General features: G+C 48.1%; 1 protein-coding gene across 9 annotated transcripts in view; it reads right to left on the minus strand.

The window, feature by feature from the left end:
• Ctif (cap binding complex dependent translation initiation factor) overlaps window positions 1–26,483 on the minus strand; it is a 271,272-nt gene that overhangs the window by 22,345 nt on the left and 222,444 nt on the right. For all 9 annotated transcript variants that reach the window (XM_039097004.2, XM_063277493.1, NM_001108891.2 and 6 more), the window contains one exon: window positions 19,972–20,127. In XM_039097004.2, coding sequence (XP_038952932.1) covers window positions 19,972–20,127 — 156 coding nt within the window. The remainder of the gene's footprint in view (window positions 1–19,971; window positions 20,128–26,483) is intronic.

Here is a 26,483-nt window from a genome sequence, read left to right on the forward strand (position 1 = left end):
TTCTATTCTGTTGGCTTGGTCGGGCAGAAGCTGCTCAGAGAGAGAGAGCACGTGAGGAGATTGCTCTTTTGCAAGTCCTGGCTCTACAGTTGTGTAGTAAAGGGGTTTTCTTGGGTTGAGAGTGGGGTCAAGGGCAGGCTTCTCCCATTGAATTGACTGATGTAAACAAGTTACCATAGCAGGGCATGGAAGGGAAGAGATAAGAGAGACTCATCAGAGAGGACCCCGGGGGGAAGACAGGAAGAGGATTGGCTACACTGGAGTTGGGGCCATCGCCCTGGTGGACGGAACTAGGTGGGGACTCAGGCAGGTCCACTGTAGTCATCAGGCTGTCTGTGGGCTCGTAAGAGAATTAAAGCCAGCCAAGGTTATGCAAGCTGACTTAGATAGCAGCCTGGGTTGGAAAGAGAGACACTTAAATCTGGCTTTAGGAGTATTTTAGAATCTTCCACTATTATTTGCGTTTATGTATAAATGGCTTTCTTCAGCTCTGTGCTAACTTTGTAGCGAAATTACATGGAGAGTCTGCAAAGGGGGTGATTTTGTAACATCTTTTTAACTTTTCTCAGTTGGACATCTCTGAGGAAACTTTTTATTTAAATGTAACACATGCAAAGATGCGCCCAAATTCCAAGTGTTTGGATGTATCTTCATAAAAGGAGTGCCAGGTCAAGAAATGGAACCAGAACTGCTCCTAGTGTCAACGAGCCATCCCGTTAGGCCTCTGCTGCCTGCTGAGGCTGCAGCCTGGCCCTGCCTTTGGAAACCCCAGCTCTGTGTTGAATCTGTTGCTATGGGCTGTGGTGGATAGTCCCTCATCCACCAACACTTTCCCAACCCCACCTGTTCTCAGCTACTATGTTCGGGAGTTTTCCTCCAGAAGCATCTAGCCCTCAGATTTTAGGAATTGGTTGGGCAAGGTAGGAGTTTTAGTCCTCGTATTTCTGGAAATTCAGATCTGAATGAGACATCTCTAATGTGCCTAAGGATGCTCAGTGGGAGGACAGGAAGCTAGTGCCTCTCAACTCACTATGGTTTTTCTTGTTGTTGTTGTTGTTTTTTCCGGAGCTGGGGACCGAACCCAGGGCCTTGCGCTTGCTAGGCAAGCGCTCTACCACTGAGCTAAATCCCCAACCCTGTTGTTGTTGTTGTTATGCTCTGGTGCCAGGCATCTGGGAATAGAAGCCAGGTGCCACACATGAGATGCAGGTGTTGCAAATGTGAGATGGCAGGTGTGTACATGTGAGACCCAGGTGTTGCACATGTGAGATGCAGGTGTTGCACTATATATGCCACTTAGTAAGCCCCGTGTTTGACTTTCTTGGCAACATTGAACCCTTTAAAGATTGATGGAAAGTGGCTGCCTCTCCCAGAAAAAAACATACACACTCAGGTTCACGTGTGTTTATACCCAGATTCAGTGGGCCAGAATCTGAGGACCACACAAGTGTTCCAAATATGTGGATTTAACACTTCTCACACTAAGTCATCAGTGGAAATGCTTCAGTGACTGCCCCACAGGGCCATCCACACAGTGATGGTCTCTGTGTCACCAGGAAGATCATGTGTCTTCTCCGTTGGATGGTTAAGGGATAAGCCAGGATGACCGATAAAGATACAATCCTGTTCTCTACACTTGACAGGTTTAGTTTCTCATTTCCTGCAGGAGCTAGGCAGATACAAATGTCCTCTCCCACTTTACTGATGAAAAAGAACTTTCCCCAGGCCCCAGTAAAACACCAACAGGGTGGGATCTTCTCCTGTTAGTCTAAGCATCTGATGCTTTGTCCTTCATTCTAAGCCTTCTTCCCAGAGTGCAGAGAAAGAGAGAGAGAGAGAGAGAGAGAGAGAGAGAGAGAGGACAGAGACAGAGCAAGAGAGAGAGAGAAGACAGAGACAGAGAGAGAGAGAAGACCGAGACACAGAGAGAGAGACAGATAGACACACAGAGAGAGAGAGAGAGAGAGAGAGACAGAGACAGAGAGAGAGAGAGAGGACAGAGACAGAGCAAGAGAGAGAGAGAAGACAGAGACAGAGAGAGAGAGACAGAGAGAGAGAGAAGACCGAGACACAGAGAGACAGACAGACAGACAGACAGACACACACACACACACACAGAGAGAGAGAGAGAGAGAGAGAGGACAGAGACAGAGCAAGAGAGACAGACAGACACACACACACACAGACACACACACACACACAGAGCGAGAGAGAGAGAAGACAGAGACAGAGACACACACACACACACACACAGAGAGAGAGAGAGAGAGAAGACAGAGAGAGAGAGAGAGAGACAGAGAGAGAGAGAAGACCGAGACACAGAGAGACAGACAGACAGACAGACAGACACACAGAGAGAGAGAGAGAGAGAGAGAGAGAGAGAGAGGACAGAGACAGAGCAAGAGAGACAGACAGACACATACACACACACACAGACACACACACACACACACAGAGCGAGAGAGAGAGAAGACAGAGACAGAGACACACACACACACAGAGAGAGAGAGAGAGAGAGAGAGAGAGAGAGAGAGAGAGGACAGAGACAGAGCAAGAGAGAGACAGAGAGAGAAGACCGAGACACAGAGAGACAGATAGACACACACACACACACACACACACACACACACACACACACAGAGAGAGAGAGAGAGAGAGAGAGAGAGAGAGAGAGAGGACAGAGACAGAGCAAGACAGACAGACAGACACACACACACACAGACACACACACACAGAGCGAGAGAGAGAGAAGACAGAGACAGAGACACACACACACACACAGAGAGAGAGAGAGAGAGAGAGAGAGAGAGAGAGAGAGAGAGAGAGCTCTGAGTTTTGCCCTACAGATACCCACAGCTGGCTGGGAGTTTCTCATGAAGACTGTTCAGTGTACCCAGCTTCACTTGTGGGAAATGACTCACCAGAGCCCTGCCATGCTGGGACTCCAGGGGACACAAATACACTTCCTGTGTCTCAGATAGAGCCCTGGGCAGTGTGAACTGGCAGGGCAGATCTCCGAGAGTGGCTAGAAACATTAACAGCTCCTCTAGCTCTGTATCCTAGGAAGAGAGAGCCACTGCCTGGGTTCACAGGACAGTTCTGTCACTTGGACCTTTGTTCTGTCATCCACAAAACAGGCGTGGGGGCTGGACTAGAGGGTGGCACTAGGGCAGGGTTCTTCTTGCTACTGCATCTGCATGCCCAGGAACCTGCAAACTCTCCCTTACGACAACAATTCTCACGTGAATGTGTAGCAAAAAAAAAAAAATCCTCAGTGGGGATTTCCCAGTTGAGAACCACAGACCTAGATCAGGATTGGTAAATTACAGCCACCGGGCAGCTCAGGCCAACACTTGTTCTCCACACTTCACGGGAGGAGAACCCCTTTTTATGTTCTGAAGTCCTAGGCCATAAATTTAAAGTCCCCCTCCTTCGAAAGACTATGCTGTGATACGTACAGATCATGATTCAGACTTTAGTGTCCATAGATTCAGTCACACATGATCACTGTTTAAGCTGCTCTGGGGCCACGAGGACAGTTGCTTGTACTTTAAGGCATAGGATGTGCTTGGACTGGATTTTGCACGTTGGCCCACAAGCCCAGAAAGTCTTTACTATATGGTTCTGTGGAGGAGGCTCTGTGGAGGGAAGTAGTGGGGAGGGGTGAGGAGGGAAGAGGAGCCACTGGAAGCTTTTTGGAACCAAGGGATCCCTGCTCTGGACTGATCAGCCCTCAGCCTTCTGCAGGTGGTGACCCTGAAGCCTTCTATTTAAGCAATCAAGACCCCCCAGCACCTGCACGCACACCCGAATTCACATAGAGTTTGGGCCTTGGGTGGAAGTCCGCTCCCCTGCGCAGGGGACAGGATTCAGGCAAACTTTAAAGTTTGACCGGGGTTTTCTGGGCAGCAGGTTCTTAGCAGGGCTAATGATCCTCCCTGCAACCTTTCAGACAGCTCGGCACCCCTTTCCTTCAGGGCACCCACTTTTCTCACCTCTCCTTCCCCAGTGTGAATGTCCCTGGAAGGGGCACTTCATACCACACTTCCCAAGACCATACAGCTATGACAGGAAAAATCCACGGGTCTGGGCCGGAATGTGAGCAGGCTGGAGAGGTATTTAGCAGTGGTCATCAAGGGGAAAGCCTCTTTCTCAGAGTGTTGCAAGCTCCCCTGACACCCCCCCCCCCCGGACATTATAATCCACTTCTACCCATCTGCAAGAGGCCACATTTACTCCCCAGACCCCACTTCCCCCAAGGTTAGCCAAGCAAGTTTTGACTCCAGCCCTGGGATTCCAGGTATTTTCCCAGCCCCACCTCATCTAATTGCTCTCCAGTCAGCTAATCCTTGGCCACGCCCTCAGCTCTAGCCAGGCAGGGCACTTCAGTGTGGCCCGCAGAGCTTCTGAGACTTCCCATGGCACTGGGCCAAGCCCAGGGAAGCCTCTGGACTCCCCTTGCCCAAACCACATCCTCCCTGCCCTTCCCCACACCTCAAACTCTCCTCTGACTAACATTTCCAAACCAAGCGGAACGCAGGCCAGCCCAGACTCAAAAGCAGCAGACCAATTCATTCCCTTCCTGTCCCCAGTCCCAGGACTGGTCATATCCCCCTATGGGTGAAGCGCCTTGAGCCAAACAACCAAACAACGGGAGAGTTGTACCTAAGGTTCTAGTCTCAGGACTAATTGTTTTAAGAAGAGCTTCAGCCTTGATTCAAAGAGAATTTGTTACTGCAAGTGTGTTTGCATTTCCAAAGAGTGTTTGCCCTTCCTAAGTCTAGCTAGCTTTCAACCCTGGGAAACCAGATGCAGCAAATACTTGTTATGTTTTAATACCCCTGAGTAAGGGAGCCAGTCTTAATTACAGAAATGGTCGCCCTAAGTAGTCAAGAGGGCAGTGAAAGAAAGAGGCCGATTGTGCCTTCTCCATGCGGGGCACCGTAGGGAGCCACTGGCACTGATCCCCACTGTGGGTCCTCCTCTGAGCCCTCTCCTGCTGTGTCACCCCAGGCAGGGCCCTTCTCCCTTCCTCTGCCCACCTCCCCCCTCCCTCTGCTTTGTCCGTCAGGGCTTGAAGAATTGCTTTCCACAGACCCCCACCGACAGCTGGCTGTGAGCCTTAGGGTTCAGCTCTTACTGCTCCCCATTTCTGCTGGGTGGTCAGAGAGAGGGACACTGTAAATGGTACTTTTGTAACTTCTGGCCTCCAAAGTTGACCCACAAGCCTGACAATCTCTAACTAGCCTCCATACCATAGCCACCAGCCACGTGTGGTTTGAGAACTTACAAGGTGTCTGGCCCCAAACTGAGTGAGTGGTGCCGGCACGGTAAAACGTACACCAAGTTTCAAAGACTGACTTAGTTCATACACACAAAAGTATGGATTGCTACAGTGATTTTAGCTCTCAGGACAATGCAGGAGCACAGAGAGTTTGAGACCAGACTGGGCTATAGAGCCAGACTAGCCTGGGCTACAGAGCCAGGCTCTGTCTGGGAAAACAAAAAGAAACAAAACAAAACAAAACAAAACAACCAAAAAACTAATAGCAACACAATTTTTTCATTGGTAACTTTTACTATTGGTTACGTGATGTGACATAATTATTTGGATATCATTGATAACAAAATATTTCACACACTCACCCACCTTCCCCTTGGGGAGCTTCAAATGTGGCTACCAGAAGATTGAAAATTGCAAGCCGGGAGGTTGTGGTGTACACCCAGCCTTCAGGAGGCAGAGGCGGGCTGATCTCTGTGAGTTCGAGGCCAGCCTGGAGTACAGAGTGAGTTCCAGGACAGCCAGGGCTATAAGAAACCCCATCTCGGAAACAAACAAACAAACAAACAAAAAAACAAAAACAACAAACAAAAATTGAAATCTGCGGGGTTGGGGATTTAGCTCAGTGGTAGAGCGCTTGCCTAAGAAGCACAAGGCCCTGGGTTCGGTCCCCAGCTCCGAAAAAAAGAACCAAAAAAAAAAAAAATTGAAATCTGCAGATGTGTCTTCCTATGATGGGGATACTGGATGTGGATCCGTGGTTGAGAGTCTGCTGGATTGGTAAGAGCTATGATGCTTCTCAGAGTGACTGCAGCTGCCACTATGGCGTTCTCTCTCAGCCACTCCATCCCTCCACTTTCTTCTATCCTTGACCTCCAGGGGACCTCCTGAGCCTAGGGAACTCCCTCTCATTCCTCTTGATGGTAGTGACACAGGGGTGTAGGCTGGGGCTCCCTTAGATAATCACCAGCAGGTGGTTATTGAATGCCCTGGGTGGGTGGGGAGGCTCCCAGAAGCTTTGCTGGAACCCCTCTGTTCTCACTTAAAGATTCTGGCTTGAGGGATCCTGACTCTGGGCGAGTGAATGAGATCTACCATCTCCCAGGGAGCGTGGTGGACTGACTGATGCTGACGAAAGACCACTTTCCACTATGCCTCAGTTGAGGCTCCTGCGTTCTTTTCTGAGAAGTTCCCCCAGACTCCTCTTTGAAAGGCTGACTGACTGACCCACCATTGTCTTCTGTTTGCTCGGTCTAGACAAGTTATTTTGTTTCTTCAATGAGTCTTTATCGAGTACCTACCATTATGTCAGACACCACTGGGGATGTAGCTATGAATAGATACATTTCCTGCCTCTAGAGTTCCCACGGTAGAAAAAAAAACAAAAACAAAAACAAAAACAAAAACCCAAAACTGATTGACAAAGAAAACCTGCGGTAACAGCAAGTATTGTCATGAAGAGAAAGAAGGCAGGCTGAGGACAGTGACAGGTAGCCAACTAGGGCATGGTATGGGAGTTGTCGGGACCCTTCTGAGGAACTGAGAGCTAAACAGAGATCAGAATGTCTAGAGAGCAGAGCAGGCACAGGATGTGTGCAAAGGCTTGTTTAACGAGCTTCCCTCACCTTATTTTTTCTCACTCAGAAAACGCTTCATCTTATATACCTAAAGGGGTCCCTTTTTTGCCTTCTTCCCTTTTCGGAGGTATAGAGGGACAGACAGGGAGCTATAGAGAGGAAGTTAGCTTGTAATGAGCAAACCGATGTGCATTTTAGCCTGTGCCTGACAGGGAGCCTGAAGGTCAGAGAGGGGAAAGTGCCAGTGTGTCAGCTTCAAATCCACCATCTTTATAAGTGGCCCTCTTGCCCAGAACAGGCTTCTCCTTTAAGCTTCCTCTTCTAGGGCTGGGCTTAGCTCGTGACTAGAAGTCACAGCCCTGTGCCTACTGACCCAGACCTATCAAAAGGGACCTGGATTCTAGCTGGGTCTAAGGAGATAGGAGGAGGGGCTGTGCTTTCTGGGTTTCTCTCCTAGGAGGACCGAGGCTCCCTTGGATTTTTCACGTGTGTACTCTGAGTACCGTGTCCAGCCCATGGTAGGGGTGATGGAAATGGAGCTAACTGTGACCTACGGGGTCTGCAGAGCCAGGGAAAGCTGGGAACATCACAGGTCGTCCGTGTCTCCGTGCTTCAGGCATTCCCAGCTCTTAGCGCTAGCATCCGTTTCCCAGCCCTAGAGAATTGGCTGGGCCTACTCCAGGTCATGATGTCCCTTCAGGCTGTGCCCAGACTACAATGACTCCCTGCTGTAGGGCAGCAGTAAACAAGAGTCACTCCATTTTGGGGATAAGTACCAAGAAAGAGCAAATCCGCATCTTGCTTACACAAACAAATAACCACCACTTGCCAAAACAGTGAGAAGTACAAACTAATCAATAGCCAATCGTGCCAATCAGTAATGGCCTGAAACTGCACTGATAGGGGAAACGCCGAGCACACGAGCTTATTGATTACCCAGGTGTACCACCCTCTCGCCTGAGAGTGTAGAAGGAGGAACTCCTGAATACTTGCAGCGCGCCCAGGAGGCTGACCTACTCACGGCTAGCTTGACTATAGTTTCTCCTGCCCCTGAGGCTCAGCCTACTTCAGACTGGCCTTTGAAGAGGCCTGTCACCTGGACCCACATCTGGCTTCTCTGAGCCTGAACAGCTCTGGGACGCAAGCAGCCTAACTTAGAGGCTTCCTTGACCTTTCTTAGCTGCACTTCATATTCATTCTCTCTCTCTCTCTCTCTCTCTCTCTCTCTCTCTCTCTCTCTCTCTCTCTCTCTTGTCCCTGAGTGATAACATATGACCTGAGAGTTGATATTAGCAACTAAAGATATAGAAATATGGGCTGGAGAGATGGCTCCATAAAAAGGGGCACTTGTTCCTGCACAGGACCTGGGTTTGATTCCCAGCACCCACATCGTGGTTCGCAACCACCGGTATAACCTCAATTCCAGGAAATTCGACAGGCGCGCGTGAGGTACATATACATGTCTGCACTCAAAACGTTCATACCCATGAGGTAAATTGAGTAAATCTAGGAAACTTTTTAAAAATTGGAATAAAAGAACCTAATATTGCTAATGGTTAGTGAAGTGAAATTAGAGTTATGCGGTGCAAATTGTAGCCAATATGTCATTTATGAATATATTTTATACAATTTAGTAAATTAGAAGGACAGAAACATATCTATTATGTTTCTAACATAATAGACTCATGACACCTTCCACTTCCCTTTCCTTCCTCCCTTCCTCCTTCCTTCTCTCCTCTCTTCCCCTCCTCCTTCCCTCCTCCTTTCCCCTTCTCCCTTCCCTCCTCCCTTCTCCTCTCAGTAATAGGTACTGACCCCAGAACCCAGATCTTTCTCATGTATGCTCTCTTTACCTTTTATTTTGAGACAAGGTCTTACTGAATTGTCCAACCTGGCCTTGAACCCTCTTTAACCCAAGGTTGAACTTCTGGTGTTTCTGCCTCAGCCTCCTGAATAGCTATTTTCTATGCCTTTCTTCTCCTTCAGAGTGTTTTGCTTGCCTGCCTGGTGCCCATGGAGGCCAGTGGATCCCCTGGGACTGGAGTTACAGGTGGTTGGGAATCAAACCCAGGTCCTCTGGAAGAGTCAATGCTCTCTAAGTCCCCCTCTTAATATATATTTTAAGGGGTTGGGGATTTAGCTCAGTGGTAGAGCGCTTGCCTAGGAAGCGCAAGGACCTGGGTTCGGTCCCCAGCTCCGAAAAAAAGAACCAAAAAAAAAAAAACCCATATTTAAAAAATGTTTGTATGTTCTTATTCGTTCTCTCTCTCTCTCTCTCTCTCTCTCTCTCTCTCTCTCTCTCTCTCTCTCTCTCTCCCCCCCCCCCCCCCCCAGATTATTTCTCTGTGAAGCTGAAGGGACCCTGTCATCGATCTGCTGGGAAATGGCCAAGGTGGGTATGGGGGTGTGGCGAGGGCAACTCATGTGTGGTTTTAACCACCCCACAAAACTTACAAGTCCAGCTAAGCTAAGGGACCATCTCGAAAAGTCCGCGCCTCCTTTTAGCTTCTCTGCACTCACATCTTGGCCCGCCTTCAGCTGGCTCTGCAGATGCAGGATGGGGGCGCTCTCGAAGTTTAGACACTAATTACCAAGTTAGAATATTTTTCAAATTACAAGGCATGGCCCCCGGGAGACAAAAGGCAGGGAGGAACAGGAGAGGGAGGGCAGGGGAGGCTCTTATTGGGATGGGGAGGCGGGGCTCCGCGGAGAACTGGCTGGAGGCTCCGCGAGCACATCGCCACGCCCCTGCTTCATCTCAAGGATGATATCTCCTACGGAGAACACTGAGACTGGGAACCGAGATGCGGGGCTTTTCCCGATTGTAAGGGGAAAAGTTTTAACCACGCCATGTCTCCCCCTCCCTATAGTAGCCCTTACTGATTTTCACAAAGAGAAGAAAGACCAAGTCGTTGTTCCCCAGGTGATATGAAGCTGAGAACTCTCCAGAAGGGACCCAGAAGGGCAGGGTCACAGGGGCTCTGCCACTCACCCTGACTTAAAAATGTCAAAGAGTTGGTGCAATTAGAAAAATGGCCCTCACCAATATACCCTTGATAGGGCTAGTTTATTGTTCCTTGAACCACAGGCATTCTCTGCTTCAGAGAATGTACCCAAAGCTGCCTCACGCCACTTTCCAGAAGCCAGTCTCCTGTGACAGCCTCCCACAGAGCCATGCTGCACTGGGAGTGTGCTGGCCATCTCTGAAGTTTGAAGATGGTTTAAAAATGGTTCTGGTGTGGGGACTGGTTTCCCTTTGGAAACTGGTGTCTGGTGGAAGCTGGTAGTTTTATAACTGCGGGCTCTCTATCAGATCCTGTGTTACCATGGTTGCTAAGGGGAACACTGGCTTCAAATTTCACATTTCAGTGTGCTCAGCCTGGCTAAGGAAGCAGAACGGTTATGGGGTGGGGGTGGGGGTGGGGGTGGAAGGGTGGAAAGGCTGGGGGGCTGGGTGGGAGCTCCTGCTGTATTTTGAGGCTATCTCAAAGGCACTGCCTCTGCATGTGGATGTGGTGGATGTTTGGTGGCAGTGGCAGTGGCGGTGGCAGTCGGGTGTTCTGCACAGGTCGGTATCGTACCAAGAGCGACCAGACTATGTGTGCCAAGCAGCAGAGAGGAAGACTCGGGTGGGGGTGGGGACTAAACATGTGTGGGTTACTTTAGCAGGGTTCCAGGAAGGGTTAAACCTGGGCTTTCGGGGTTGGGGATTTAGCTCAGTGGTAGAGCGCTTACCTAGGAAGCGCAAGGCCCTGGGTTCGGTCCCCAGCTCCGGAAAAAAAAAAGAACCAAAAAAAAAAAAACAAAAAAAAAAAAAACCTGGGCTTTCATAACCTGAGCCTTGGAACCTGTAGGGACTCTTGATGTTAGACCAAGAGCTCAGGGCTTGGCCTGGGGAGGCTGCATGCTCAGAGAAACATTCTGCCAGGACTCTGGACCTAAGATTAGAGGTGAAAAAACAAAACAAAACAAAACTGTTCAAGGAGAAAGAGCCTCCTGGTTTTACAGGCTTCCCTTCCTCCCTTCGTGCACTGTCTGACTGTTACCCTACACTTTCCACAGCAGTGAGGGACTAGGACCCACTCTCTGCTCAGATGGCCCTAGGGCTCCACCATTCCCTTCCCTTGTCATGTCCCCCGACCCCGATTTTGTAACACTACATTTGCCTCAGTGCCTGAGTTCTCTAGGGTCCTGTCTCCAAACTTAGGTGACTTCCTTGTCTCTGAGCATTTTAGTCCAATAAGGACGTAGCATTTTTCTTGTTGTTAGTTGAATGAATCTGACACTCTCCTTTCTGGTATTGCACTCATGGCTTAAGGCTTTATACACTCTTAGCTGTCTTGCGAACACTGGAGTGCGTCTGGTAAGAGCCTCTCCTCTTTGTCCCCAGCAGTTCCCTAGTCCCCATCTACCCTCTTTTCCCCATAGTCATCCGGCTCCCAACCCACCATACATGTTCTGGGCTGTGTCATTTCTGCAGATGCGGTTGCCACGTTGAAAGGGGTAGGGAACGTAATCATCCTCTCTCCTGGGGTAACAGGAAAACTCTGCAGTCAGACCAGTTCACGGCCTAGCCTGAACACAGCCTGGGGTGGTGGGGCAGGACTGTAATCCCAGCCCTTGAGAGAGATAGAAGCAGGAGCCACAGTATAGGGCCATTCTTAGCTACATAGTGATTTAGAGGCCAGCCTGGGCTACATGAGACCCTGCCACCAACAAAGGAACACCGAAACTCAAGAAAGAGCATGGAATCCTACAATTCTGTGGTGGGTGAGACTTAGCCTCTCTGTACCAACGGAAGAAGGAAATGATTTGAGGTAACTGGGGAGGGGTCACAAGCCATTACCACAACATGCCAGAGGACAGAGGGTGGATGCTGACAGCCTTGGGCAGAAGTTAGCTCTTCAGGACACTGTAAGAATTGCAAAATGAAAGGCTTGGTGGCCTTTAATCTCAGCACCCTGGAGACTGCAGCAAGGGATCACGAATGTGAGGTCCCCAAAAGTCTCTTATCATGAAGGGAGGGTGTGAGCAAGAGCTAAGACAGGAAGAATAAGAGTTTACCCATATACATCTGGGGCAGGATGCCTGGCATCGTCTGACACTGGGGGTCTGGATGCCCAGTTAGGAACATGGCCTCGCTCAGTGGCCTCCTGAGTTAAGCATCGTCTCAACTCATGCCTGAGACACACACATGCTGCACCACAGCACACACTATGATGGGTCACGATAGAACTGCCACATGTCACTTGCTTCTTATGAGTGCCTGGCTTACTTGAGGTCCTAACAGAACATTCCTATGCTAAAAAAAAAAAAAAAAAGATGGCCTGATACAGTAAGTTAGAACTCTGCAGGCAGGAAGTTCAGCCGCTGAGATTCGAACTCACTCGGGCCTCAGAGCCTAAGGCCAGGTGCTCCTGAAATGCTTTTGCCTGCTCTGTAGTTGCTCACTAAATGCACCTGGGACGTGGCCGCTCCTGTGACTGCTCCATGGCCACAGACCAGAATCAACTTGAAAAGCTTCCATCCTCACAACCCTACCCCATCCCCAGGAAGTTTGGTTTTACTGGGTGAGGGAGAGGGGCAAGGGCCGATTTGGGAATTCGCAATTTTGTAAAACTTCCAGAGGTGCAGGGTGAAGATCATTTCCCATGGATCCGGCCAATAAATCTCCCCTCCCCGAGGGGAGCCCAGAGCACAGCCTACCTTGGGCTTCTTTTGGCCCCGGCTAGGCTGCCAAGCAGTCCCATCCCCCTGCTCTGGGAAGTCAGGAGTGGTCCTCCTGGCAAGGTGCCCTTGAAGAGTATCCTGCATTAGCCGAGTCTACCCACACCCACTTCATCTCGGCCTTTTCCGAGGTCAGATTTCCCTGGAGCCAAAACAATGCAAGCAATTGAATGCACGCTCACGCACAAAGTTCAGAAAGTGTCTCCCCCCATTGTTGTACAGAGCAGTTTCATTTCCTGATGAGACTGACTCGCTGGCCTCTGTTCTCCCTCCCTGCTCATCTGACTCCTCTGGCAGCCCAGCTTGCTGCTTGCTGGGTCGGGGGGGGGGGGGGGGGGTGTCTGTCTCTCCACAGGAAAAGCACGGAGGGACAGGTGGAGGGGCGAGCTGGGGAGGTAGGGCAGGTACGGAAGATTGCAGGCAGAGAGCCCCCACCCCCACCCCCACCTCCACCTCCTCCCCTCTGCTGCACTCCTGACCTGCGCCTGAGGCTGCGGGATTCTGAGGGGGCAGGAGGTGAGTTACCAATAGAGAGGGGCTGGGCACCCGTAGGTGAGAGAGGGAAGGTGGGGTGTTTGGGGGAGGGAGAAAGGATGAAAGGAAGTGAGGAGACTCAGGCGCGAAGCTGAAAAATTCCCCTACCACAGGAATTTCCAACCGAGCCCTTCAAGTAAGGGGCCCAGAGGGAGGTGTTTAATAATCACCCAAGGGAGTCTAGAGAACACGCTCCTGAGGCCAGAAGGTGATGGTGGACCTTGAAGGCCGTAGATGGAGGGTGCAGGACCAGTCAGACCCAGCGTTTGCCAGGCTAGCCCAGAGATGCCAACTGCCATGAGGGATACTCATGGCTCGGTCAGTCGCTGGAAGTTCCTGTCTGTGGAGCCCTCCCTGTCAGTTTGCCTGAGGACTGGGCTAGGTGCACGGAGAGTTCCGTTAAGGCTCGCGTGGGGTGTCTTACAAGTTGTGACTTCTGAAATATTTTTTTTTTTTACAATGTTTTAGTCAAATCGTTTTATTCTTTTGAATGGGTTTGTAAGTGGGATCCTGGTCTTAATTTCCTCCTTCAGTTTTAGAGATGCAAGCTGATTTTGCATCGTGTGACTTTATCGAATTTGGTTTTTTATTTAGTTATTCACTGATTGAGAGATGAGGACTTCCCATGAAGCCTTGGCTGGTGTGGAATTTGTTTTGTAGATCGGGATGGCCTCAAACTCACAGAGAACCACCTGCTTCTGCCTTTTGAGTACTGGGACTAACTGCGGGTGCCACCATGCCTGGCTTGTAACGTTTCTGAAGGCTATCTTTAGACTTTTTGATTCAGTCTTGCTGTGTAGTCTGAGCTGTCTTTGAACTCATGATCCTATTGCCTTAGCTTGTCCTGAGCTAAGATCACCATCGAGAGCCACCATGCCCAGCTAAATCTTTTGTCTGTAAGCAGGGGCAATTTCCCTACTTCCTTCTGGAGGCGGGTGCCTTTTATTTATCTTTCCTATCTAATTCTTCTGGAAACTTCTAGGACCATGCTTAATACAAGTATGGAGAGCAAGCGGCATCCCTGTCTTGTTTTTGACCTCGGATGGGAAGGTTCAGTGTTGTGCAAATGTCTACATCAACCACAGTGCTGCAGAGATTCAATACAGTCTACATAAGAATCGCAGGCGGGGGTGGGGGGATTAGAGGAAGGATTGAAAGAGTTGAAGGAGCTTACAACCCCATAAAAACAACAATGCCAACCAACCAGAGCTCCCAGGGACTAAACCTCTACCGAAAGACTATACATGGACTGACCCATGGCTCCAACTATGCATATGTAGCAGAGAATAGCCTTGTTGGGGCACCAGTGGAAGGGGAAGCCCTTGGTCCTGCCAAGGTTGGACCCCCAGTGCAGGGGAATATGGGGGAGGGCAATAAGGGGGATGTATGGGGGGAAAATACCCATATGGGGGAGGGGGAGGGGAGGGAATGGGGGCTTATGGACAGGAAACCGGGAAGGGGAAATAACCTTTGAAATGTAAGTAAAGTAATATAGCTAATAAACAATTAAAAAAAAAGAATTGCAGTTATTTGATTTTACAGAAATAATTTGAAAATTCTAAAATTCAAATGGAACCACGAAAAGGCCCCAAATAATCAAAGCAGTGTTGACCAGAGAACAGAATTAAAGGTGCCACAGTTGCTTGACTTCAGAATATATTACAAAGCCACGGTAACCAAACGGCATGGTCCTGGCATAAAAACAGACTTTCTAGATTTATGAAACAAAGTAGAGAGGCTGGGAAGAAAGCTAGATACCAACTGATGCTCCACAAAGGGGAAAGACGTTCTCCTCAGTAAGTGGTACTGGGAAGATTCACATGCAGAAGAGTGAAACTGGACCCTACCTGCTCTCTATGAATAAAAACATCGGTTAAACACGGGCAAGATTCTGAAATGATAAATCTATTGGAAAACATGGTGAACAGATGTTTGACATTATATCGGGCAGTGGGTTTGGGATGGAAATACAAGTCTAGGCAGTGAAGCAAAACTAGCCAAGTAGACTTATGTCAACCCCAAACCCTTCTACCCAGGAAAGGAAACGATCCACAGACGCGAGGCAGCCCACGGGATGGGTGAGGCTATACTATAAACCAGACATCAAGTAAAACGGCACTGCCCAAAACATCTAAGGCAATGATTCTCAACCTTCCTGATGCTGTGATCCTTGAATACATTTCCTCGTGCTCTACTGACCCCCAAGCATAACATTGCTTCCATTGCTACTCCATAACTGTAATTTTGCTAGTTATGAACTAGAACATGAATACCTGTGTTTTCTGGTGGTCTTAACCACCAGAGGAGTCGCGACCCACAGGTTGAGAACCATTGGCCTATGGCATTTCAAGGGCTTGATGGCAGAAAGCCTAGGAACAAAGTCAGAAAGTAGCTAAAGGGTTTGACATTTCACCCAAGAAGTCATGCAAGATGGCTGTCAGGTATGGGAGATGTTCAACATCAGTCACTAGGGAAATTCCAATTCAAACAGTGAGCTGCTCAATAAATACCTATTATCACAAAAACAGAGACAGCATTTCCCAGCCGGGCTGCAGCAAACTGGGAACCCCTGGTTGATGTTTGTGGAATAAGGCTGTAGGGAACAGTACCCAGGCTGCTCAGCAGATTCTAAACAGAACCACATTCCTGGGTTTATTCAGATGAGCCTAAATCACGGTCTCTCGCTCTGTGTTCACTGCTGTAGTGGTCACAAGAACCACACTGTGAAAAACAACGGAACCGCTGGCCACCAGTGCGTGAGTGTAGAAGACGTGGCATGCATGCAGATTTGAGCACAAGTTTATGCAGTGTTTAAAAGGGCAAATCCCTCAATACCAGCAGTGTAGATGAACCTGAAGGACATCATGCTAAGTCAGACAAGCCAGCCAAGGAAGGTAATTACCCAATGGTTCCTCTCAGATCAGGTGCTATGGTTTACCCTCTAAGAGTTTATGCGTTGGAAGCTTGGGCTCCAGTGTGGCAGTGTTGGGAATTGGCATAGAACCTTTCAGAAGGGGAGGCATAATGGTGTGTGTCACTGGTGTGTGTGTGTGTGTGTGTGTGTGTGTGTGTGTGAATTCTCCTAAAGGGGTGAATTGCTATGGGGTGAGTTCTCCAGTTGTTATAAAAAGGGCAGGCCTGACCTCTGACTTTTGACCTCTGCATCACTCTCTGGTTTCCCGTCATTGCTCTGTGATCTTCTTCATGTGCTTGGCCATGATGCCACCCATCATCGTGTGACAGAGTTGCAGGAGCTTGGACTTGTAGCCTCCCAAAACTGTAAGCTAAATAAATCTTCCTCTTTTTTTTAAATAAGGCGGTCAATGACTGGTACAACGGGAACAGAAACCATGCTAATTCATTGGGTATCTAAGATAGTCAAATTCAGTCGGAGAACGGATGGTTTCCGGGGGCTGGAGAAAGGTGAAATGGAGCTGTTTGCTTACCAGAGGGTGGCGCATGCTGCAGTTGGGTAGAAAAATGAGCTCTATGTTCTGCTTTCCCAGATCTGCTCTATGTTCTCTCTATATAGAAAACACTACCGTATCTATACTTAAGAATCGTTAGGCAGGGGGTTGGGGATTTAGCTCAGTGGTAGAGCGCTTGCCTAGCAAGCGCAAGGCCCTGGGTTTGGTCCCCAGCTCCGGGCGGGGGGAGGGGGGGGAAGAATCGTTAGGCGGGAAGATCTCTGTAAATGTTAGCATTATGACATTAATGACTCTTTTCTTTGTGTGTGTGTGTGTGTGTGTGTGTGTGTGTGTGTGTGTGTGTGTGTTATGCATGCATGTATATGTGTGTTCACATGCATATGAGTATGTATGTGAAGGTTGGGAGTTGACATTAGGAGTCTTTCTGGGTCACTTTCCACCTTGTTAAGGTGGCTCTCTTGCTAAACCCAGAGCTTGTGGACTTGGCTAGTGTATGTAGCGAGCTAGCTCACCCCAGGAATCTCATCTCTGCCCCCTCAGCACTGGGTTACAGTTGTGCCACATCTGCTTTGAAATAGGCGTGAGGACTCTGAACTCCAGTCCTGGAATTCGCATGGCAAGCGCTTTATCCACAGAAAGTAAGTTGAAAAGAACATGTTAAGCAAACACAAGACATGAACAGGAAGGCAGGAAGGCACACACGAATACACACACATGTGTGTAGGTGTCTGTCTTGGCTCCTTCCTGTTATTCTCTTTGCTCCCTGGCTGCCGCGTGGTGAGTACCTTTCCTTGCTCATGTCCTCCTCCTCCATGATGGTTCTGCCTCACCACGGGGATGAAAACAACAGAGCCAGATGACCATGGACGGAACCTTTTAAAACCCCAGACTAAAATCAAAATTTCCTCCTTTAAATGGTTTTTCTCAGATATCTAGCTCAGCAAGATGTAGGGCTGGAGAGGTGGCTCAGTGGTTAGGAGCACCGACTGCTCTTCCAGAGGTCATGAGTTCAATTCCCAGCAACCACATGGTGGCTCACAACCATCTGTGATGGGATCCGACGCCCTCTTCTGGTGTGTCTGAAGAGAGTGACAGTGTACTCATATATGTAACCAACCAAGAGTACCCAACTCAAGGTGCTGAGACCCTTTTGCAATTGAGAAAAGTCTATCTCTTCCCCAGGAGGGTACAGCTAAAGCCTCGATGAAGGTGAACGCCAGCAGTGGGTAGCTTGATCCCCGGGGTGGGGTGGCTTACTGATTTCTTCTTGTTCGAAATGCCGAAAGTCACAGGGAGATGGCTTACTGCTCAAGCTGACCATGAGCACTGTGTGGTCAAAATACGCACTCCCCCCAACCCCCACAAAGCTCAACTCATTCAACAAGTGTATATGAGGAAGGCCTCATTGCTCCCTGCCTGTGTAGACCTCTTGGCACCTTCCGGATCTCACACCCCAAAATTTGCACTACCTTAGGTGGTGTGAAAAATCTCCCAGCAGCCAGGGCCAGCACTCCAGACAGCCCTGCTTCCTGCTGGAGGAGCAGGTGATCACACCAGCAGGAGGGGCCCAGATCATGCAGAAGGAACTGGGAAATTCAGGTCACAGCCCCAGGTCACTGTCTCTTATACCGAGGTGGCTCATAGGGGGCACATGGCCGCGCGGACAGGAGTGGGCCTCTGTGAGGGACGACTTCTGCTCACTCCGAAGGGACACAAAAGGCTAAGCTGCTGGTGCACTGCACGCTGAACTGAGGCCCCGAGGAGTAAAATCAAATCAGGGGAGGCCACGAAATGAATGAGCACGGCATCTCTAAAGTTAAGCACATTCATAATGAAACGGAGACCGCCGGCGTAGGGCGACTCGGTGCTGTGGGTTCAAAAGTGACGGGAGGGGGATGTGTGTTCTGCTTTAGGATGGGATGAGCACATCACTGTCCTCTAAGGGAATGCTCCCCAAACACTCATTTTGCTCACATGGCTTATATAGTTATTAAAACACAAGCACGACTCTCGACTCTTTTCCTTTCAGTCCATGTTCTCCGTAGCTTCTTCCAGAAAATGCTCCGAAGAACCCACCCACACTGCTGGCCTCTCTGACCGAGACCCAGGACTCCCAGCGCCCCCGCCCCCCCACCCCCCATGCCACTTTGCTGTCCAGGGCCTTTGGCTCTCCACCCATCCCTTCCCGTGTCCTGCTGGCTTCTAAGGGCTACCAGGGAAGGGGAGGACAGGGATGGGTGGAGTCAAGGCTTCCACTGAAGGATGCTGGGATGCTTTTCACGTGTTTTTCTGGAGCTTCCTGGAGGCATTACTTCCCGGCTTGCCTCCTCCCTCTAGATATGACATGACTTTGTTCCATTTTGCTGCGTGATACCACTCGTCTCGAGCCTTGATCCTCGGGTGCCTATAGGTGCCTGACTGAAGTAGTTGCCTCACTCCCCATGGGACCCCCTGTGCACTTCAGATCCTTCTGCCAAGCGTCCTCAGGGCAGCCTTTGAGGAGAGCCAACAAGTGATCCAAATATACGTCCACAGGCTTATTTTCCTGGCTCTCATTCCCACAATGACTCTCTTCCTGACACATCTCAGGGAATGCAGCCCTGTGACTGGTAATCAGGCGCTCCATCGTTCCCTCCTCACTTCCGTTCCCTATCAACCAATCTGGGTGGCTGCTGCTCTTAAGGATGCTAGAGCTCCTCCCCCGATGCCTCCCCCCCAACCCCTCCAGCTCGCTCCCTTCTTATGGGAGCTGGGATGTTTCCCTGCCCCCTGGCCTCCCAGTGTCTACTTCTATCCCCCAACCAGCCACAGGCGACATTACAGGGTGAGCTTTTATATCTGAAAGTGCGGGCATCCCAAACTCTTGTCTCCAAAGCCTCTTGGCTTCTCTTATTTATTATTTTAAAACCGATAATTTTTATATGTGTGATGAGTTTATGCGCACCACCCGTGGCAGTACCCAGAGAGGCCACAAGAGGGCACTGGAGTTACAAGCGGCCGTGAACCAACCCCCGCGTGGGTGCTTGGAACTGAACCGGTATCTCCTAGAGCACTAAGTGCTCTTATCTGCTGAGTCATACACCAGCGTCTCTATTTATTACTTCTTAAAGATGAACTTTAGAAGTAAAACATTAAAAAAAAAAAGTGGTAAACTAAGTCCAAAGATCCATTCAATGCTATGACACACCCTAAACCTCTTCTACCAAATTCCAGATTAGGAATTACTGAAGTCTGAGTGAAAGCTTATTTCTTGACGCACGGAGAAATCAGACGTCTCCTTTACAAAGGATCCATTCTCTTAATCTTTAACCCAACGCCATTGCTCTCCTGTGTTTTTCTCCAGTGTATATGGGCAGGGCACGGCTTCCCCTAGTGTGGACAGGTGGGCAGGGCAGTACCGAGGCCACGCGGCCTTTGCTCTTACCTCCCTGAGGCACGTGTAGATGGGGCACACCAGCACTCGGAAGGGCTCGCCAGTGCTGCTCCGCATGGTGCCAAACACCTCACACAGGAAGGTGATGAAGCCCAGCCAGCGCTCCACATCCTGTTGCTGTAGCTCCTCACGCACAGTGAAGTCCTTCTGTAGAGGCACAAGAGAGCGCGTCAGCCTCACTGGGGCTGGGAGGGGCCCGGGCAACACCAGTTGTACCACAGCTCAGTCCAAAGGCTGACCTGTGTTTCAAAAGAGGATAGGAACCACCACTTCTGGTCACCCTGGGTTGGGGGAAAAGCTTTTTCTTTTGTGAGTTGCTCAGACCTGGCCATCTTCCTCCTTCACAGATGTCCCTCAGCCTGGGCTGGAAGGTCCCAAACTATGGACTGGGGATGTATATGGCGGTAGTCGAGGTGAGCGTGCGTGCGTGCGTGCATGCGTGTGTGTGTGTGTGTGTGTTTGGTGGGAAGGGATGGGAATGGCACCTTTCTCAGACTCATTATCGCCAGGTTCAGCTCAGTTTCACCTCCTTTGTCTGACTCTCAAATCACCATCCTATCAGGGGGTCAAGGAGACCACCACTTGCCCATACAGATCCACAGTCTACAACTAAGGCCCACTTTAGCCCCTGTGCTAGGTCAAAGCAGAAGGTACAACTCCTGCCCACTACTGCCTAACAGAAAACAGAAAAAAAAATTGTTAATTTATTATTACTTGGTGTGTGTGCATGTGTGTGTGTGTGTGGGGGGTGTATGTGCCATGGTGTGGAGGGGACAACTCTGGCGTTAGTTTCCTCCTTCTGCCTATACATGGTTTGGAGGGGTCAAACTCATGTCACCAGGCTTTCATAGCAAGTGTTAAGCCAGCGTGCCCACCCGGTAGGACAATCTGAAGTCTTTACTAACTCACTCATCTGTCCGTCCGTCCATCCATTCATCCATCCATCCATCCATCCATCCATCCATCCATCCGTTTATTCATCCAGTCATGCATCCATCCATCCATTCATTAATTCTTCTCATAAGAATATCATTGTGCTCCGGGCCAGGCAGTACACGAGGGGCCGTGGTAAAGCATGTTGGCCCTGAACTTCTGATGCTCTGAACTCTCTTCTGATAAAGAGAGATAGGTTCTTTGCCACCAGCCGACTCTGGGAAACTGATTACGGCAGATCAAAAGTAGGAGTGTTCCTAGCTGTAAGCCAGAGTCTTGATGGAGGCTAGGATACTCAGAGGCAGACAAGGGTCTCAGGCAGTCAAGGGACAGGCAGTCAGGGGACAGGCAGTCAGGGGACAGGCAGTCAGGGGACAGTGCAGGAAGCAGAGCAGAAATTGCCAAGTGCAGAAGGAGTCAGCGGGGTCTCAGCTTTGTAAGATGAACAGGTTTGGGGGCTCTGTTGTACAACATTGTTTTTACCATTTTATATTGGCGAGTGGTGCACTGAGGGTGGTTGAAATGGCCAGTTTTATATTATCTTATTAAAAGCAAAAAATTAAAAAAAACTTTCTTGAATGGGTCTTCTAGCCGACAAAATATGTGCCTTACTTCGGAGGGAATCGTGGCACAGAAGAACAGGAAGGAGAAACTGAGATGGAAGCCAGGCTTGACTTAATGGAGTTGAGTCGAAATAAGCCAGGTAAAGGTTGTTTTTAAAATGGTTAATCAAAAGCCAGGAAAATTTTTTAGAAGAGAAGATATTCAATTTTTATTTAAAAAAATTCATTTTGGCTTTTTTTTTTTCTCTTCGAGATAGGGTTTCTCTGTGTAGCCCTGGCTGTCCTGGAACTTGTTCTGTAGACCAGGCTGGCTTTGGACTCAGAGATCTGACTGCTTCCAGCTCCTGAGTGCTGGGATTAAAGGCATGTGCCACCAATGTTCTGCTCAATTCTAATTTTTAAATACAACGTAAATGATAATTCCATAGTAATAGTTACTTAATAATGCAAAATCCAATTACTAAAGACTGGCTAAGACCGTGAGAAGGGGTCAGAAGACTGAAAGATAACTTCACTTCCTAATTTATACCATGAAGACTTTTACGTCAACCCCTTTCCCCTTAGCTTGATAACCAGAGACATACGAGTAAAACTGTACCTTAAGGGATACTAAAACTGGGTTGCCAAAATGACTCAGAGGGTTAAAGACATTTGTAATCAAGTTCAACCCATGGGTTGGAAGGACAGAATGGAGCCCGGCAAGTGATTTTCTGACTTCCACATGCGTACCATGGCATGTGTGTGCCCTGCCCCCACAATAAATAAATGTAAACAATGCGCATTAAAAAATTAACATTAGGAACCAGTAGCAGACTGAAAACAGGGTATATTAAATAATGAATGAGTCAAAATAACTGGACAAACAAGAAGCTAACTAAATTAGTAGTAAAATCAGCATTCTCTTTTAAAAAAAAGATAAAGCCATAATTACTTATAAAGATAGAATACTGTTTATAATAAATAGATAATAGGACAAACTCAAAATGTAGTAAAATCTATTGAGACAAAGAGGAACCAGAAAGCACTGGGAATGTTTAGCCAACGATGACTTATTTCAGAGCACATGGCCAAGAATGAACTACTTTGGTGCTTCGAGTAATATAATTAATACATCTAAATTAGGACAATTCTCACAGAGAATTGATTCTACCATAATTTCCCAAACATAATACTGTCACCTGATGACAGTATTAGAAGCAGGTGGATCTCTGTGAATGCAAGGCCAGCCTAGTCTACGTAGAGTGTTCCAGGACAGCCGGGAAGGACTACTTAAAGAGATACTGACTCAAAAAACCCAAACTCGAAAACCAAACCACCACCAAACAAAACACTTGTGGGATGTGCTTCAAGCTACAATGAGAGGTCAACGCGTCTACTAACTATCCAACTTTTGGCTGTTAAACAAGAGAACGCAGTGTGCTAATCTATGTTCCCCAAGCGATAGTTGCTGGTCAGGTGTGAATACTGAGTGCTTAAAAGGTGCTCACCGAGGGGTTGGGGATTTAGCTCAGTGGTAGAGCGCTTGCCTAGCAAGCGCAAGGCCCTGGGTTCAAGTTCGGCGGGGGTGGGGGGAAGGTGCTCACCAAACAATGTGTTTATTTATGAAATAGACAATGGTTTTGAGGATAGTATTGAAAAAAGAATGTAAAATGTGCCATTTAAAAAGGTTGAGTAGGCTGAAGAGATAGCACAGCAGTTAAGAACTCTTGCAGAGGACCAGAGTTCAAGCCCAGGACCCACATTTGGTGGCTCAAAACTGCTCCATGGGGATCTGATGCCTCTCACCACTACAGGCACCTTCAGCCACCTGTGTGTACTCACACTTATGCACGTGTACGTAAAGCAAATATTTTTTAAAAGTTTAGTATATGCTGAAAATTTGGATATACTAGATTAAGTAGAACCTATAATTACTTTTAAAATTGCGTGAGAAGGTTGTATTGTACTTCTAGCAGACAGTGTTAGCCAAAAGTTCTACCCCCGGAAAATTAGAAAACCATCATTAGCTAAGGAAATAAAGGAGAGAACACAACAGAGACCAAACTGGAAATTAATTAGAAAAAGAAAAAAAGAAAATTGCGTACAAAAGCTGGCAGGAAGAATTAGGAGAAAAAAAACTAACATGAAAACAAACATAGAAGAGGTAAGGCAGAATCAAGTTTGACTATGTTAAGTTGAAAGACACGGTGTGGTGAGTAACGTTTCCGAACAACGAATATCATCAACCTTACTAAAAAGAAGAAAGAAATCAAGACCAGGAGAGATGAAAAGACGTGAACTGAGACAAAATTGTGAAAGAATTACCTTTATAGGGAGCCCTCTCAAGTCGTGACTCTTTAATAGGGAAATTCATCCAAGCTTATTTGAATAATGGAGATAATTGTTGTCATTTGGAAGGGAACCCAAAAACTCAGGAAAAAGGGGCTCGCCAGCCAGTCATCTACAGGCGACATCTCGAAGTAAGTCATAAACAAGGAAGCGTGCTGGCTGACCTCTCTAATGTGAATGGATGGGGCGGTCCTAAATGAAATGCCAGCAAGCAGACCCATTATAACCAAGTACACGTTCATCCCAGGAAGGCCAGAATGACTTAGCAGCAGGAAATCTATAAATGCAATCTATTACATCAAGGGGTCTGACTGAGGAACAGTGGCAATGCCCATGGGTGGAAGGAGAGAGAATTATTAGATTATATGTATGAAAAACCCAAGAGAACCCTCTAATAAAGATTAATCAGGGTCTATAACTAATTAATATGAGTATTAAGATACTAAATTAATATATAAAAGTCAACAGCTTGCTTTCCTGACACAACTTACCAGTGAGATACTTTAATGATCAGAAACTAATTTATAAAAGCCTAACATGAGCTTTTGTGTGTGTATGTGTGGGAGGGGACAAGGGCAATAGGTGTAGAGACTTGAAAAAAAAATTACCTTAAAAGTAATTTGAAAGAATAATAGGGAGAAATCCCTAGCCAAGACACAACTACATTGGAAAGGGCTGTATTACTTTTAATTTATTCCAAAAGCTTTAATAATTAAAAGGCCATGGGATTGACCAAGCATGGAGAGCTAGATCAGACAGCCCAGAAACAAATTTGGCATCCACAAGGGTTTATCATATGATCCCTAGAGGGCCACAAATCAGGGGTAGAGGAGATGCGGTATCCGGGCCACAGCTGTCGAATACCAGGGAGGAAAGGATCTACAGTCTCAATTCATCCCGGACCCCAGGATGAACCCTAGGTGGAGTAAAAAGTCAATTGAGAAAAACAGAAACTCAAAAAGGGTAAAATGGAGCGAAATCACACTTGTGGGGCAGAGAAAGGTGGACTTTACAGGGAAGAAACAGAGGTTGCACAAAACGACGAAGAGCTACTGGTGTGTGTGTGTGTGTGTGTGTGTGTGTGTGTGTGTGTGTGTGTATGTGTGTGTGTGGTGTGAGGAGGGTGCATCAGGCCTTTGGGAAGTAGGACAGAGGGTAATTGCTTGATATACAGTAGCAGTTCTCAGCCTTGGGGTCAAACGAGCCTTTCACAGGGGTCCCACATCAGATATCCTGCACGTCAGATATTTACATGACAATTCACAGCAGTAGCACGATTGCCCAGTTAGGAAGTAGCAGAGAAAATAACTTTATGGTCACCACCATATGAGGAGCTGTATTGAAGGGCCACAGCATTAGGAAGGTGGAGAACCATTGATACACAGGATGCTCAAATTTGGAATAGCAGCACCCAGCCCGTCACAAACGAAAATGGAGGACTTTAAGAGGTGGGTTACTGGTCCAAACAAAAACGGCCAATAAATATGTGGAAAGGGCTTTGCCTAGTGGCTCATGCCTAAGACTCCGAGGCTGAGGTAAAGAGGGTTCACTGCAAGTTTTAGATCAGCCTGGGCTACACAGGGAGATCCTGCCTCAGGAAAACCCCCCCAAAGAACACAAACTTAATACGGGTAGTAGTTAAATGAACGAAAATACATTTTCATCGGTCTACGGAATTTTTAATCATCAGCGACAGGCATTCTTATATATGGGCAGTATACATTTTTCCTGAGGAAACTTAATTAACCTTAACAGTCATCAAACAATTGCACCTCTGGGTGTCTACCATAAAGTAATAATGAGGACAGGAAAAAGTACTCTTAATGGGCCAGCCAGAGGGATCATCAGGCAAAGGAGCCTTCTTCCAAGTCTGAGTGAGTTTGATCCAACATGGCGGAAGGTAACCAATGTTTCCTACAAGCTGTCCTCTGACCTTCGCATACCAGCTATGACACGTGCATGTGTGCGCGCGCACACACATTGAATGTAAAGATAACCTTGAAACAGGCTTAACATAAGAAGTCAAGAGCCTAAGCGACCAATAAGACAGTGGCTAAGGCAGTGATGGCCCATGCGTTCATTGAAACTTGCTTGTCCGCTGGGCTGGTGTCTATCTTTGATCTCTGCACTTGGGATTAGAGACAGGCCAATCTCTGTGAGTTCAAGACCAACCTATTCTACAGAGTAAGTTCTAGGACAGCCACTGTGACAGAGACCCTGTCTCAAGAAAGAAAGAAAGAAAGAAAGAAAGAAAGAGAGAGAGAGAGAGAGAGAGAGAGAGAGAGAGAGAGAGAGGGAGGGAGGGAGGAAGGAAGGAGAAAGAAATGTATAAAAGAGCATGAGACAATGTTTATACAATGGTAAGTGAGAACACAACAGTATACAAATCATCTGCGGATACAATTTTTAAGAGAAACTGTTCAAAATGTTTAATATGTTCCCAAATAGTGGAACTGTGAGTGGCCTTTATTCTTTCTTTATTCTATGGCTTTTTTAAAATTTCTATAGTCACTTCTTTTCATGACCAGAAGAACGGATACTGACTGTACTGGGGTTCCTTCCCTTGCCCCCCCTTTCCCTTCTTAAAGTAGGACAGTGGAAGTCTTGGGGTGACTGGCAGCTGGCACTGACTTCCACCAGATGGGGTGTGAATATGCCTCACCTAGAGGCCGAGCCCAG

Source organism: Rattus norvegicus, chromosome 18 (assembly GCF_036323735.1).
Source record: "Rattus norvegicus strain BN/NHsdMcwi chromosome 18, GRCr8, whole genome shotgun sequence".
NCBI lineage: Eukaryota > Metazoa > Chordata > Mammalia > Rodentia > Muridae > Rattus > Rattus norvegicus.